General features: G+C 34.9%; 2 protein-coding genes across 2 annotated transcripts; one reads left to right on the top strand and one right to left on the bottom strand.

Annotated features, from left to right (window-relative positions):
* Positions 1-4,025: 4,025 nt before the first annotated feature.
* On the bottom strand, positions 4,026-9,539 carry LOC132560302 (V-type proton ATPase subunit S1-like). Its single transcript, XM_060224968.1, has 9 exons — positions 9,439-9,539; positions 8,485-8,611; positions 8,060-8,137; positions 7,669-7,891; positions 7,293-7,378; positions 6,845-7,062; positions 5,787-5,834; positions 5,189-5,423; positions 4,026-4,907 (listed from the first exon to the last, which is right to left on the bottom strand). Exons 1-9 carry the CDS (start codon positions 9,522-9,524, stop codon positions 4,698-4,700), a joined length of 1,311 nt encoding a protein of 436 aa, XP_060080951.1. The 5' UTR covers positions 9,525-9,539; the 3' UTR covers positions 4,026-4,697.
* A 2,935-nt stretch (positions 9,540-12,474) lies between these two features.
* LOC132560306 (small ribosomal subunit protein uS12) lies at positions 12,475-16,502 on the top strand. The gene is made up of 4 exons (XM_060224974.1): positions 12,475-12,507; positions 14,408-14,564; positions 15,313-15,433; positions 16,308-16,502. The coding sequence occupies exons 1-4, from the start codon at positions 12,504-12,506 to the stop codon at positions 16,452-16,454; spliced, it is 429 nt and encodes a 142-aa protein (XP_060080957.1). The 5' UTR covers positions 12,475-12,503; the 3' UTR covers positions 16,455-16,502.
* Positions 16,503-17,639: the final 1,137 nt, after the last annotated feature.

Genomic DNA, 17,639 nt, shown 5'->3' with positions numbered 1-17,639 from the left:
CTGTTAACATAATTTAAAGAAAGAACATATAATTTTTCTTATTTATTGTTACCGCTACAAGAACAAAGCTATAGCCATATACACGAAAAGTCAATGTCTACATTCTAAAAACCAAGTGAATTATCAATATCTTTCCAGCGTGTAAATCTGTAGTAACTGAAGAGCGCCATGACGTTTTTTGGGACTTGATTGGTCTTCGCTTGGATTCCATAAAAAATTAAATAATAAAAGAGATGTAAGTTTCTTTGGGCATTATTAGCACATAGAATTTACTAATTCTTATAATCTATCAACGTTACGATTACGCCCGACCGACACATATACAGAAGGAGAAGGGCTGTAGACATGATCCAGGCGGTGTTGGAGTCAATTGGAGCTGCATTTTGGTCGCAGTGTTTACACAATTTACCAGTCGGTTAGTCGTTACATCAAATTGTAACACAATCCGATCGTCCCCGAAGCGGCCGACCCCGCAAAACGACCGCTAGGGATGACAATCATTTACCATTATTCCACTTGCGCATTCTATTCGGCGTCGTGCGTCTGAGCCCGAGTTCACTGTCGTTGCCTCTTAAAACCACGTAACAACTGTTTTCAGATGAGTTCCGGCTTTGTCTGCAACACGGTGACGGAAGGCGCAATGTGTGGAGGCGACGAGGGGAGCGATTTGCAAACTGTTGCGTAGCAGAACGGGACCGCTTTGGCAACGGAAGTGTGATGGTGTGGGGCGAGGCAAGTGGATTCGTAACAAACTGGTTTGAAATAAATGATAATTTAGCCTGCATTTTGATATGGGGGCGAAACCAAAGGCTTTACTGTTCTCAAGACGTCATATCGTTTGCGCCATTTTACAGCAGGATATCGCACAAGCGTTCACCAGTCGCTTCAGCTAGAGACGTATATATCACATATATACGTCTCTGCTTCAGCAGAACTCTCCTGCAGCAGAAGAACATACAGGCGTAAGATTGACCATTGAAATAACATTATTTGTCCCTGTTTGGCACGTTCTTCTGCAACGCACGATAGCACGTCATATTTTACGTGTTCCATGACACAACACTGAAATGCTGTTTACTCCGAAAACGGTGGCCATACCCGTTACTAATGGTGTTACTACGTCCAATTAAACCACCACATGCAAAGATTCATCAATTAATAATGTTATCAGTTTTATCCGAATTGACCAATTACTTCATTCGTACATGATTGATAAGGATTTATAAAGGGAATAATTGATTACTCGCAACACAGTATAGATTTACCTCCCTTGTTCAGTTTAGTATATATATTGATCACACCGAAATTACTCCTAGTAAAAAACGTATATAGATATCATAAGAAATTTATAAAGATCTTCAGAAATTTTTATTAAGATTTTTCAACTATTTTCGGTATACAGTAGCACATTTAACGATTCTCGTACTTTTCATACAACTCTGCGTAAATCTGTTACCATGAGGACGTCATACAAATCGTTGATCTCCAACTCACCTCACTAAAAAGTCATACAAATCGTTCACATATCTAGCTTCCACGAGTAAATCCGTTTCCATGGAAACGTCAAACCGCGCAAGAGTCCTGCGAATCATTGACATTTCTAGCTCACGTAAGTAAATTTGTTACCGCGAAAAAAGTCCTGCAAATTATTGATATGTTTAGCTTCCCTTAGTAAATCTGTTACCACGAAAAGTCCTGCGAATCATTGGCATTTCTAGCTCACATGAGTAAATCTGTTACCGCGAAAAAGTCCTGCAAATCATTGACATTTCTAGCTCACGTGAGTAAATCTGTTACCATGAAAAAGCCGTACCGTTATTATCGCGATGTTATTTTGCTACTTATTTACTAATTGTTCCTATCGTTCTATATAATTAGATGACAGACGGATATGGACAGGTAAGCCTCGACACCTGTTGTGATTATCAACCTGTGCTATAAATACATTTTGATGCATTGTTATTATCACTTATTCATTAGATATAATTCTGTGACATTCGAGCTAATTGGTTTATCAAAATGTATGTTATTCGTTATAATTTATGTTTTTCGTAAAGAAAAACAAGCAATCACACTTGAATACCAACGTGTATACCAAAATACATGTAATTATATTAAACATTTTTTTATCATTTTCAGTACACACTCCCTCTTCTGGCCCCGCAGTTGTTCAACGATCGATTAAGGATAAGCAGTGGTTAATGAACATTTTTCCAACATGAATTAAATAAGATTGAACATTAATTTTATCTTTCAAAGTCTTGTATATTCTGTGACAACAATTTCATTTTCCGACAAACAGCTGATTTACTCTAACCTTTGTAGCCCTGTATAGCCATCAGACCGTCGCAAATTATTTACTCTAATCAAGACGTCAACTTAATCAATTAGAAACATACAGTAATGAAGAAGCAAAGATAACTAAACTAAGTGTGTGATTGTTGATGTATACTGCGTTCATCTGGTATGAACATCAACTGTAGCTGAAAATTACGTGTACACGTGGCTGTATACTGCGTTCATCCAGTATGAAATTCATCTATAACTTCACAATACCAGTATCCGTGGCTATGCACCCAGTTTACCTCCTGAAGACATCAACTGTTGCTGTAAAATACTCTACATATTACTTAATATTGCATTCATCTGGTATAAATCTCAACTGTAGCTGTGAAGTAAGTCAAGGTATCTTATGCTGTTGATTGTCTACAGATTGGCAAGTGATGTATCTACAGAATGTCTGGTTGGAAAGTCAAAGTGTCTACAGATTGACAAGTGATGTATCTACAGAATGTCTGGTGGGAAAGTCAAAGTGTCTACAGATTGACAAGTGATGTATCTACAGAATGTCTGGTGGGAAAGTCAAAGTGTCTACAGATTGACAAGTGATGTATCTACAGATTGTCTGATGGGAAAGTCAAAGTGTCTACAGATTGACAAGTGATGTATCTACAGATTGTCTGGTGGGAAAGTCAAAGTGTCTACAGATTGACAAGGGATGTATCTACAGATTGTCTGGTGGGAAAGTCAAAGTGTCTACAGATTGACAAGTGATGTATCTACAGATTGTCTGGTGGGAAAGTCAAAGTGTCTACAGATTGACAAGTGATGTATCTACGGATTGTCTGGTGGGAAAGTCAAAGTGTCTACAGATTGACAAGTGATGTATCTACGGATTGTCTGGTGGGAATGTCAAAGTGTCTACAGATTGACAAGTGATGTATCTACAGATTGTCTGGTGGGAAAGTCAAAGTGTCTACAGATTGACAAGTGATGTATCTACAGATTGTCTGGTGGGAAAGTCAAAGTGTCTACAGATTAACAAGTGATGTATCTACAGATTGTCTGGTGGGAAAGTCAAAGTGTCTACAGATTGACAAATGATGTATTTACGGATTGACAAGTGATGTATCTACATAATGTCTGGTGGGAAAGTCAAAGTGTCTACAGATTGACAAGTGATGTATCTACAGAATGTCTGGTGGGAAAGTCAAAGTGTCTACAGACTGACAAGTGATGTATCTACAGGTGGGAAAGTTAAAGTGTCAAGTGATGTGGTGGGGGAAGTCAAAGATTGTCTGGTGTGTCTACAGATTGACAAGTGATGTATCTACAGATTGTCTGGTGGGAAAGTCAAGGTGTCTACAGATTGACAAGTGATGTATCTACAGATTGTCTGGTGGGAAAGTCAAAGTGTCTACAGATTAACAAGTGATGTATCTACAGATTGTCTGGTGGGAAAGTCAAAGTGTCTACAGATTTACAATTGTTCAGCCCATGTGTCTTCAGACCCCGAGATATTTATTGCCCACACAGATTGATTCGATGGTAATATTTGTCTTTTATTCGATTTGTTTTACACATCGTATAGCCCACTGTCCAACCATAATGACTCGGAGCATGAATTTGCTTCACGGTTTGTAAAATAACTAATAGGTGAACATAACACATACTGATTGGATTTTAATAGAAACCTTTTCATTTACAGTAAAAGTCATGTAATATGAAAGCAAGGAAACCATATATTTGCTGTATAAAAGTCATTCTTTATTGTTTCAAATTCAATGATTTTGTTCACAGAGACAATTGTTTTGAAGCTTACATCAAGATGAACATCTCTTGAAATTGTAAGATGATGAAAATTTAAGTTTAATCTTTGATGGAAAAAGTTTTATCACATTACAAGCCTGTTGTGCCATGTCATCAATTTAGTAGTGAAAAAATACTATTATCATCAAACAAGTCTGTCTTATTAAGAAATCAATTTGGGAGTTTTTGCTGATTTTCCAGAAATACAGGTTATATGATAAATAGAATCTTACTCGTGTCTGAAGGTTCATAACAACAAATCACTGAACGTGTTTAAAAGATTCTGTGTTATATGGACACTCATGTAAGATCCTCCATATCCTCAGGAACTCCAAAACACCACTACCACTTCAATAAAAGTTGACCCTGATTTAGATCTCATTAGCCAAAAGTGACCAAGTATGTCCACAGGGTCATAATAATCCATAAGTTCTCATTTACATGATTTTTTTGTTTTTGTTGTTCAAAGTGGAATTGAAATACCATAATAACAAAGAAGAATTATTGTAAGTATTACTATAATGCATGATATCAACCAACAGTGACATTAATTAACTTGAGTGGAATGTACTGAACTGTAGAACTGAGAAATCAGCGATAAGTATTTTTTATTCTGATACATTGACAGTGATGGTCTTGCCCTTGGAATCATCAAATTTGTCCATAGTCCTGATGTCAGCCAGCATGCTGAAGCCATACAACAGGATGAGTGTAAGGAGAAGGACAGAGAGGAGACCCATCCAGATCCCCTCAGTAAAGAATGGTACGCAGTCCCACCCATCCGAAAACTGGTTATTTATGATGTTGAAAGGTTGCAACTGTGAAAGAAAAGAAAAGATAATTCATTGTACTACTGATTTCTTTGATGACTTGAAACATCAGCTTAGATTTAATGCAATATTGAATTCTTATATGATGTGAAAACATCTGTTTAGATTAGATGTGATAGAACTACTGAATTCTTTGACGTGAAACATCAGCGTAAATTTAATGACTATAAAATTTGTAAAAAGGATTATTATGTACCTCTAACATGACTGAAAGCATGTAACTATGTAATCAAACTATGTAATCAATCTGTAATGCAATTATTCAGTACCTGAAAGCCATCCAGAACGAGGCTGACGTTTACAGTAGTTGTATTGTCTGCCGTGGCATTGACAACAGAAAGACGAGAACAGTGGTAAGAGAAATCTTTGGGTGCACCAACATTCATCTTCTTCGTATTCATGTTTGCATCCCCTGTAAAATCTATATTCTTTACAGACCCTACTACTTCCACACTAAAGGTCTCCACCTGCCAGTCAGAAGAGTTCTTGTCCGATATGTCTAATCTGGAAACATAACCACATACAATTTTAGAAGTTGTGTGAAAATCCTCACCTTCCTCAAAATTAGAATAGGTCAACAACACATTAAAAAATCCTTTCCCATTTTCTGATCGGAAAAACATTCTATTCTTACTGATGTGATAATCTCTATTGAGAATGATGTGAAGAAATGGAAAGGTGTCTTGTAATGTAAAAGAATACTATACATGTATCATTAATTTGAAATTCAGTATAAAAAGTCCATTCTGCTATATTGAAATGTTTTCTTTTTTGTTTGATATTTTTATACTATGTAACTTAAACACTGGCATCCTATATCAACTTTCTGCTACTTCTGACAGAACAGATATCTATAGAAAAACTTACGTCATTGTTAGGGTTATGCCAGTCCCATCATCATATTTGAACTTCAACCTGAAATGTGAGATAAGAAATCATAAGAACTAGTTATTTTTGTAATCTTTATTTATTATTATCTTATTGTTTTGTTGTGATTTTAATTCAAATCAGAAAAATCAGATGTACACTGATCTAATTTGAATTTTATTTCTTTATCAGCTAAGGAAGAAGGGACTCTAGTTTGTCAGATAATTACACAGTACATACATCAGAAACTTCAGTCTAATTAAGAACAAGTATATGTGTTATTTAATTTTCATAAATACCTAACAGTTTCTTCTTGTAATTGTTAGAGAGGCCAATCAATAAACAAGACTAGACAGTATCAAGCTGTCCTGACAGTAAAGATGTTTAACCTAATGAACTCAGTAGGCACATGTATTTTTTTCTGTGTTTTCAGTTAATGAATCATGAATATAACAGTCTTAAGTTACTGTAATTTAGTGCAGTATTTTTGTACGATTTGTTTTTAGACAGCAAGCCCAGAATACCAATTCTTAAATTTTGATGAGTCCCAATACTAACAGACGTTGTTGGATCTCAAAGTTTGAGTGAATCCCACAGGCAAAGCATTAGTCGAGGCCTCAAATATCCAAGTCCCAAAATCACCATAGTATACAACCTATTTGAAAATTCTCTAGCCTTTTCATGAACTCTTTATACATACACATATATTACACATTAATAAGTGCTTAGACAGTATGTTGTTACAAGTAAGGACAATTATGAAATAACTAACCACTTGTTCATGTGATCTTAAGCTACTGTTTCTAATATCACACTCAGTTTGAATATTACCCTGTTTACTGGAGATTGCAGCCAAATGTACATTTAAAGATGCAAAAAAGTTTAATATTAAGGCTCATTTTTACATTCATCATTATTTTTGCATTAATTTGTTCTCACTCCATAAAGAACTAGAGAATCGGCAATCATCTGTTCAAAAATACCCACATATACAGTATACACAAGGGCAGTAAAATGGACTAAGAAAACCTCCCAAGTGAGTCCCTCAAAAGACTTACATTGCTGTTGAATTGCCACATGTAGAACCTTCATCAGTAAAACTGGTTGTTTCATTGAGATGTACAGTGGTGTTCTTACCACCTTTGTCCAAATACGCAGTGATGGTTCGGATGTAGAAGTACATACAGGTCATGTTGAGGAACGTTCCATTGTTATTATCATTCAATGTCTCGGCTGCCAGTAGATGGCGCTTTACACTAGAGGCTTGCTTCTGATTCTGTAAGGGAAACAACTCTGTATTTATTTCATTTTATATTTGTTCTGATAAATCAAGCAGTAAATCTTTTTGGAATGTTTCCATCTATGTAAACAAGAGTCCATGACAGCCATGGAACGTTGTCAGGAAATATAAAAGCAATCATGACCAATATTTTCATTATGCTTCCAAAATGTCACGTTACTGGTAACAAGAAGGAATTGAAATCTGCAACAAAGACATGAGCTTACCTGCACAGCTGATTTAGCTGTGTACAAGGCTGTGTACTTGAGTTCTCTCTTGTCCAGCCGTCGAACTACATCTCCAATCTGACCATCTGTCAAAAATACAAAATAAGAACATTGAATGCAGATCAAAGAGCGTCTGTAAACTTGACATAAACACAAACAATATGATTTTCTTCAAGTAATAATGTATCATGTTACTTTTAAACAATAAAACAGGTTGACAATCGTTACATTGACCTCAAATTTATATAAACATGCCACTGTGAATGTACAGACCAATAGTATCAATGGACAGTTTATATTTACACACTACCATAGTGACAACTGACGTTCATTAATATCCCACTGTCAGTCAATGATCAACAGGAAGTTAAATTACCATTAGATGCAAGAGATTCTTCCTCTGACTGAGCACCATTTCCTGGGGCCAATTTTACAATAATCAAGTTCTTGATTCCAGACCCAAGATCAAGGTCATCAACATCTACTGCACTTGTGACTTCATGAACTTTTCCATCAAAAGTCTTCCTCAGTGTGTTAAGAGCATTCAGTGGTGAGCTGACAGCAGGAAGGTGGACTGAGAAATTCTCATCCATAAGGGCCTGAAAAAAAATACACATTTTCTCTAATATATAATACCTTGTGATACATTAATTCTTAAATCAACTTACATCACATAAAAACATTCATATTTGATATTACAAACTTTTGAATTAAAGCCACTTGCATGAACTTGTTTTTTTTCCTCTTCTTTCGCAAAATTTCCTCACCTTGACATTTTTAAATGCTCCACCATCACTGAAGGAATTGTAAACATCACCATACTTGGTAAAATCCTCAACACTTAACTGTAAAAGAAAACAGACCATAACTCAGTGTAAAGGGAGACAAGTCATTTGATATGGCAGTGATCACCCTGCCCCTCATGACTGAAAATAAAATCTGCATGAGAATATCATTTTCAAACTTTTCTAGGAGAGTCAAACCATGGTTTCATTTTAAGATCACTGCTTTCTTCTTCAGAAAGGACAATAAATGCCTTCAATTTCGACAGCGTTTTCAAAATTAGTGAACTCATTATCTTCCTGGAAACTTTTTATTGATAACTGAGGCTTTGAAATCATAAAGAACAAGTTAATCTTTTATTGTATAATGTACAGGTTTGTTATCAAAATGATACATCAATTTGATTTACCTTTTCCTGAAGGAAAACAACCAAGTTTCCATCTTTCTGGGACCTCAGAGGTGTTAGGTAGTTGTTAGAAAATTCTTGGACTTTGACTGTGTTTCCAAGGTTCACTTGTGGAATCTGGCTCATAGGGCTGAAATGGATATCATATAATAAAATAATTCTGGTTGAACTTGATTTGTCATATCAAAAATGGGAACACATCAATTTACAACTTTACTTTAAATTCAGTGTATTTCCTCTCTGTATTTCAATATAGAAAGTCAATTGCACAGTTATTACAAGTTTTACTAATAACAGCCTGGCACCTCCCGCAACAGGGTAGCACTGGACAATGCCAGGCAGTGACAGGCTGTTATTAGTATAGCTGGTAATGGTGACGCAATTTGAATTTGTAAATTTGATAAACTTTGAAATGAATCCAAGATTTATAAGATGAATATGTTTTACCGCATTTATAAACATCTCCGTTCTGTCTGTATAAAACAAACAATTAAATTTTAAAAAAATGAGCATATTCAATTAAAATGTCAATATTAATAACAGCACAGTAAATGTGAATATTGACATTAAATTACCATTTCAGAGACAGAAATTTTCGGTCTAAGGCTTGTCTAGATCGAAGCTGAGTTAATTACTTATGGACTATGATTGAGGAAGTTAAACGACTTCGATTGAGGCACAGGTGCTGGACGAGGCTTGTCCAGAACCGTTTTTCAGAATGCAAATGAAATTTGCATAAAAGATAAATACATACGTATACGAGTCTCTAGCTTGTGTAAATAAGTTACTTGCCAATTTACTTTGATTGAGGGTCAGAATATACACATATTGTTCCTAAACTCGCAAGCCCCTGGTTATCGATTCGATGTGACGTCAGGAGTCAAGCAAGCAGTATAAATTATACCGGATCGCTAAACTATAGATACGATTTATAATCAGCACACATAACCACTTTACCTGCTTTGTGACCATATAAGTACAGGTACATCAGATGTACAAGTACAGGTTCCAACGAAGAACAATATAGCACAAACCGCTAACATCTTCAGGTCTTCGCAAGCTTTCTTTTCCTTAGAATCTATGGCACGTAATCATGTGACAGCGGTATAATCGGAACGTTTCGGGCTTTGTCATCTGTCAGATCAGGGGTGCGTAGTAAAAAATTAAAAGAAGACGGAAAAGAGACTATCCGCATTTTTAAATATGCCTTCATGCTTAGTTCAATACGAACAATGTCTTTTTGAAGAGTGACTGTCACTATAACAAAATCGGCAAAATAGACATAGTGAAAAACGGAGATTTATTTTTAATGTCCATTTCACAAACACCAAAAAGCAGTTACCATCAGGTTGAATATTAATACGCTAAAAAGGATGAAAATCTGATGAATTCAAACTTCGGTCTATGATAAAAATTACAGTATTCATTTCAAAGTGTCAGGTACGGTGTGGTAAGTGTAAGGTCAGAAGTGTGGTAGATTAGAATATTCATGGCGGTTGAAATGTTGGTGTACATTGATTTTCTGTGCTGTTCACTGCTACACGATAACCTTTCGTCTATTTGTTTCACCAACATATCTAACCAAACAAAGCACATTCAACATCAAACACAATATTGGTATGTATTTTTAGGGTTCAAAGCTCCGAGGAGTGTAAACAGTTTTAGTCACAGAACTGTATTATTTGCTATTTCAAATATTGCATTTTTCGTTCAATATTTTCGAAGTGATGAAAATTATCTAATGATGTGTATTGTGGTCTCTCATATCTGTCTTAAAGTACTCGCGATTACTAAATTATTGATTTAAATATAGACTTGATTTGTGACTAAATGAGTCTCGCTTTAAAAACGGTACATAACACTTCCTTTTAAAAGAATATATATACAGTATATGTAGTATGTAACCATTGAAACTCAATATAATTGAAAGACGGTCACAATTTGGAGTTCAACACTATTTAACAATATTTTTTCTTGGAAAATAATAAGGTGAATCCTTGTATCACATAAACGCTCAGATATCCAGGAAGCTATCGCATGTAATAATTTTTTGGATACTTATCACTAGTGGTAGATATCATGTAGCGTTTTTCATTGGCTGCACCATTCAGAAATGGATTATGGTGTCATAAAAGTGACAATGACGTTTCGTCATTAATTTTATATGGCGCAAAAAATGACTACCTCCGTTTAGTTTTGTCCTAATATTTTTTACGTTAGATATGTCAAAACGTAACTTTCCTGAGTTATGTGATTAAATTTGTTTTCATTTCATATGAGATATTAAGAAGTTCATTTGAAAGTTTCAATTTTTGTCGCTAAGGCTCGCAAAAAAACCCTTCTATTTCGCGTTTCATGAAATTTCACAACTGTCGAAGGAAGTTATTTTATTCCAGGTCTCGATATCATGATATAAGGATCCAAATCGCATAGCCGAATAATTCTCCAACTGCCTTACCATCACACCACAACGACATCCCCCAAAAGGAAGTTTGGAAGTTGTAGTGAATAAACAGTTAGCAATTGTCGACACTTTCACATGAAGCAAATTGTCTGTCACGTGATATGTTATATATGTAATCTGATATTTACATTCTTTGATGGAATGTTTCCTTTAATGTGGTCCGCATGCGACGGTCCTCCTGTATGTTTTCAATAAGGTAGCACCAGCTTCGTCGCCCCAAAAAATGATTCTGGCTGTACACAGCGAAACAAACCCAGTAAACAAATGTTTTGTTTGTACAATCGTATACACAAACAATGTTTTGTTTGTACAATCGTATACACAAACAATGTTTTGTTTGTACAATCGCATACACAAACAATGTTTTGTTTGTACAATCGCATACACAAACAATGTTTTGTTTGTACAATCAATCGCATACACAAACAATGTTTTGTTTGTACAATCGCATACACAAACAATGTTTTGTTTGTACAATCGCATACACAAACAATGTTTTGTTTGTACAATCGCATACACAAACAATGTTTTGTTTGTACAATCGCATACACAAACAATGTTTTGTTTGTACAATCGCATACACAAACAATGTTTTGTTTGTACAATCGCATACACAAACAATGTTTTGTTTGTACAATCGCATACACAAACAATGTTTTGTTTGTACAATCGCATACACAAACAATGTTTTGTTTGTACAATCGCATACACAAACAATGTTTTGTTTGTACAATCGCATACACAAACAATACACAAACAATGTTTTGTTTGTACAATCGCATACACAAACAATGTTTTGTTTGTACAATCGCATACACAAACAATGTTTTGTTTGTACAATCGCATACACAAACAATGTTTTGTTTGTACAATCGCATACACAAACAATGTTTTGTTTGTACAATCGCATACACAAACAATGTTTTGTTTGTACAATCGTATACACAAACAATGTTTTGTTTGTACAATCGTATACACAAACAATGTTTTGTTTGTACAATCGTATACACAAACAATGTTTTGTTTGTACAATCGTATACACAAACAATGTTTTGTTTGTACAATCGCATACACAAACAATGTTTTTGACAGTTGTACTCCTAAGACGGCCATTTTCTAGTCTCATATTTTCTAGTATTGTGTCTCGCACCTATATAAACATTTCGCTTCTTATTATCAAGGTTCCCGAGTAGGGAGAGAGCGCACAACTACAGGCTAAACAAGTGAGACTTTAGGTGAAAATAGATGTTTTAAGAGAAGAAAAGATGTCATGCTGAACCCTCTCTGTCCTCAGACCATTATATGGGGCAACATCTTTTTAATACATCTTACGACCTATATACAGTAGAGTACTCTAAATGTTGATAAATATGCTGTATAATAAGTTAAGAAGTTATCAAACACATATATACCACGCTTTTTTTCATTCATGGTGGGGCGTAATATAATCCGGTCGCCCATATTTTTCGGATAAAGTATTAGTTTTGTCTTTCCGAGGTATTCCGAATGACAGTGCGAGATTTTGCGAGATCGGCCTTTTTCACGAATATCCGCCATCATGGGTATGTAGACTACAGCACGTGGTATAAATAAAATGCAAATGGAAGTCTGTTTGAGCTAATAAATCTTACCAACTAACAGCAAATCACAATCTGTCACTCTTTGGAAGTCATTGATGAACGAGAAGTGAAATGTACCCCCAGATTGTAGACATTTTTCTGTTCGATTCTGGCCCTTACCGGTCGAGTTTCCTTGCTTTCATTAATCGTGCTGCTGGCATTGTGCGTGAAGGGAATGTCGAAACTTCAACATCAGGATATCAATTCTCAAGACAATATATATATTCAGAAATAATTTAATTTGATGGTCTCGAGTCATTTGTCAATCCCCCATACTTTGAAAATGACCTCCCTTTGGCCCATGAATTATCAATGAAACTTTAAAAAGGACACTTTTTATAACCCTAAATTTGTCAACAGCATGCTAATTCAGTTTTCTTCGGTTTCACTACTGTACTTGTGGACAATTTTGTAGTTTAGGGGATGTCTTTGAAATCAAACACCGTTTTAAATCGTATTAAAACTGACCAGTTCAACCATAGGAAATGGACGTCCTTGATATATGAAATGTAATTATACTAATGAAATATGAGGAATGTTGTACGATTCCTTCTATTTTGTTAGTATTATAACAACTACATTTCACATATAGATATTCTAATTCCCGTGTTTTAGCAGTTTCTGGAGTAACCATAGAAAATGGTGATTATGACCAGCTGAATTTGACAACAAAGAAAAGTATTCAAAAGTATGTGCAGATGTCCAGTTTTGCACAAATTGATAAAAAAACATACCACCTGTCAATCCTGTCATTGATTTCAATATAGTCCTTGTATCAGAAAATACATCAGGAAGATGTAGTTTACGATCGGTTCATTGGTGACTTGCCTGTGCATGATATAACCCTTGCTTATTGGATTACATTTTGCTGTATATGTTTCATTGAACTGCAAATAAGACACATTTTGGTATTTTTGCTTCCATGTGCAGTTTATTAAAACCATATTTTGGGCACTGATTGTGACTATGCCATTTTCAATTTGAATTTCATGTGAAAGAACTGACTTCCTGAGATTCTTAAGGTGGGAGTGTCAATTTCTAGCTAGTTCACAACTTGCTGAAGTTTTGAGAACACAAAATCCACTTGGCCAAATTATTCAGAAATTCTATTAACTTTTATATATCAACTTTTAGTCAATGTACATCAGAGCTTAGTCCCTATAAAAAGTAAGACAAATAAGCAACCTGTGCAGTCAAACAGTCTACCTTATGAAGTTCAAGTACAGAACTGCTTTCATGTGCAGATATTGAATTACAGGCACTCTTGGTAATTGCTAGTATGTAATAACTTAGTTTCCAACCACCAAACAACTGAATTGTTATTTTAGTAAATAAGATGTATGTTGCAGTTTCAAATGACATTCGCTGATGCAGTTCAATGTCACTATTTGGGTTCTAACAACAGTAATTGACAATGTTAAATTTGAAAATTGATGGCTGAGAAAGCACACACCTGTGACAATATCTGAATATCATGTTCTACTAGTTTACTTGATATGATATTGGGTGTCGCCTTTTCTATAGGAAACCACAATATCCATCAAGCATTAACTGGCCTGAACAAGAAAGGGGACTAGTTGGTTGTAGGATCGCTTGATTCACAAACATTAAAATTTTACTTTATATTTCACAAGCATGAAATAAGCTACATGTTGAAAGAATTTTTTAGAAAATTTGCATTTGTACCTCTCCTGTTATGCTACTAAACAGATCATATGGAAAGAATTTCAAGACCCTATCAGTCTCGTACAGAGGTTGTATGATAGTGGTCCATCTATAGCAAACTTTGTATTAGATAATATATTACACATTAAATCTTGAGATATTTTTCTTGTCTTTGCAGGAAAACCAAGGGGACTGAGGACAGCTCGTAAACTGAAGAATCATCGCCGTGACCAGAAGTGGCACGATAATGACTACAAGAAGGCCCATTTGCCCTCAAGATGGGTAAAGCCCTTCCAGGGTTCATCCCACGCTAAAGGAATTGTCCTTGAGAAAGTGTAGGTGGACATTTTATAAGCTCATAAAAGGCAGATTTAATTGAGAATATTATAGTATGGAGCATGACACTATATTACAATCATTTGACATCAAATTGTTGCTTAAGATATTTCAACTAAATCTAAAAAACACACCTGTCAGGATATTTGACTAGTATAATATATAACAGATTTCAAATAAATTATTTTGATGATATTAATTGCGACATGAATACAACTTCTTGCCTACTTAATTTGAAACAGAACTCTGACTGAAACATACCAACTGTTCAATAACTTGAATTGTCTTTCAAAATTGAATTAATATCTAAAAATGATAGATGTTGGTTTTGAAATGACATTCTACCTATTGGGTTAAATCTCTGTCAAACCTTGAAGAAATGAAGTTCAGATAAGATGTTTTTGTACATGAAATGACCAAGTACTAGAATTTTCTGTCTCGTCCAATCAGAGTGGTACCTTTACTTGACATTTAGCTCAAACCAACATGATTAAAATGATTGTAAACTGAAAAAGGGAGACAATCTAATAGAATTATTCAGAAGTGGAAATAGTTGAAGTTTTTATGCAATTTGACCTTGTAATGTTGAGGAAAAGAATCTGATTACCTGTGTATGTTTTAAGGTTGATGGTCACTGCTCTGTCTGGAGGTTTTGATGCAGAATTTAGATATCAACCCATGGCAAAAAATAGATTTTTTAGTTTAATTCTGTAACTGTAATAATTTAGTTATATTTGTTTGTTGCAGTGGTGTAGAAGCTAAGCAGCCCAACTCTGCTATCAGGAAGTGTGTCCGTGTCCAACTGATCAAAAACGGAAAGAAGATCACTGCTTTTGTACCCAACGATGGCTGTCTCAACTATGTTGAGGTAAATGAAGAGTGTGGCTAGTTGCTTGATCATTAGAGGGCAGGCTTTTCATTGGTCTCATGAGGTTGTAGAGGGAGAGTCCTCAAGCTTACATACAAACTGAATTATGGCACCATACCCAATTATTATGTGTTCTATAGATATTCCTATATTTTGATTAACTAAATTCTGTTATTAAACATTGTGCAGCATAATCAGTTCATCCTATAATCTCTGGGTTAGGTAAAAACACAACAAACCATCATCTGTGTTGATATTTTTTCTGATGTCTTCTTACAAGTATCTATAGGCATTATGTCCCCTTAGGACTTCTGATGTTTTTGATATCCATACATGCTTATATATACAGATTTTAGGGACATTAGAGGATTGTATAGGTCCAGCAGAGATTTTAGGGACATCAGAAGACTGTATAGGTCCAGCAAAGATTTTAGGGACGTCTGGGAATTCTATAGGTCCAGCAGATTTTAGGGACATCAGGGGATTCTATAGCTCTAGCAAATATTTAAGAGACATATAAGTCCAGCAGAGATTTTAGGGACATTAGAGGATTGTATAGCTCCAGCAAATATTTAAGAGACATCTAAGTCCAGCAGAGATCCAGTAGAATTACATAAGAGGACTGTTTAGGTCCAGCAGAGATTTTAAGGATATCAGAGGACTTTAGAGACATTAGAGGATTCTATAGCTCCAACAAAGATTTAAGAGACATCAATGGATTTTATAGATCTGATATTTTGCAAATTAAAATGTTCAAAATTATGCAGGTTTTAGAAAAGATTAGTTAAAACGTAAACAATATCTTAAAATGTTCAAATATGAACTAACCAATTTCCTGATATCTGACTTAAACAAATGTTTTTCTTAATTACAGGAAAATGACGAAGTATTAGTCGCTGGATTTGGTCGTAAAGGTCACGCTGTTGGTGATATTCCTGGTGTACGTTTCAAGATTGTTAAAGTCGCAAACGTTTCACTGCTTGCTCTTTTCAAGGGCAAGAAGGAAAGGCCAAGGTCTTAAGTCTATTTACTTCATGTACAGAGACAAATAAAAAAAAAGAAAAACCAATTTGATTTTAATTTTTTGTTACAGAAATATGAGTTGCCTTGATATGTTTGAGTGAATTTTATGATTTGCTTGGTCTTGTGGTACCATTAACTAATATTATCCAGTCACTATAGTTTTAATGTCAAGTAAATTGCAACATTTTTTTTTTTCACATTGATTGGTAAGGTTATCATGATTTAAATAAAGAAAAAAGGATGATTGTTTGCTGGACCAATATTGAAAGTGTAATATTTACCTCTTATGTAAAACTTGATTGCAAGACCAGTGTACAATCTTACAGTTTAGCATGGCAATGTAACATTGAAAAGAGTTTCTGTTTCACATCTTTGTTGAGTTTGGTGGTTAGAGTCTCAAACAGATTATTGGCATACCTATGAGTAGTAACAGTTCAAGAAGACCTTGCAAAATTGTTAAATTCGCATTGAGATAATTGATGACGTCTTGTCTGTAAATTACAAGAAATTTATGGTCCAAGTCCATTGTATATACCCACCAGCATTGGAAATGAAGACACTTCTGCATCAGCCACTTATCTCGATTGTTTCCAACATGGACAACATTCTACCAAGCTGATTTGATATTCAGTGACGTTTTCCCATTACCACAATTTTCATGCAAGAAGTTGTTGACTGATGCACATAACATTGGTTTAAAAAAAAGCAGATTTATGAATGGAGAAGTTTTACAACCCTTGTAGTGATCCTGAGAAATGCTGTATTTCTTTGTGTGATACAAAGCTGGGCATGTTTTATGCTCATTAGTCTGCCTGTAGGTTCCATGGTTTTATACTTTGTTCTCATTGAAGAATAGGATTTTACTTATTTGGATTGACCAAGGTTACATGGCTGGTGTTGGTATTTTCTTACTCTTTCTGTTATTGTTTACTAAATAAAGACAACAAAACCAGATTTGTTCTGCTAAGTTTAACTGCAATGTTAATTCTTGTTTTTTAATTAGCATATTTAAATGGCACTCTATCATTCTACATGTATCTCTTTAGTTTTATTGTCAAGTCGGTTCTTTCACCTCAGTGTGATCTTGGGCTGCCATTCTGAGAAAGTATTTGTTAAAACACTTTCCTATATTTTTCCACGTTTCATTGACCAGTTGGGAGAGAAGTTATAGTCTTGGCAATGT

This window comes from Ylistrum balloti, unplaced genomic scaffold (genome assembly GCF_031769215.1).
Source record: "Ylistrum balloti isolate Yb309-2 unplaced genomic scaffold, AGI_CSIRO_Ybal_v1 Utg371048, whole genome shotgun sequence".
Taxonomy (NCBI): Eukaryota; Metazoa; Mollusca; class Bivalvia; order Pectinida; family Pectinidae; genus Ylistrum; species Ylistrum balloti.
This window is presented reverse-complemented; position numbering and strand designations above follow the sequence as displayed.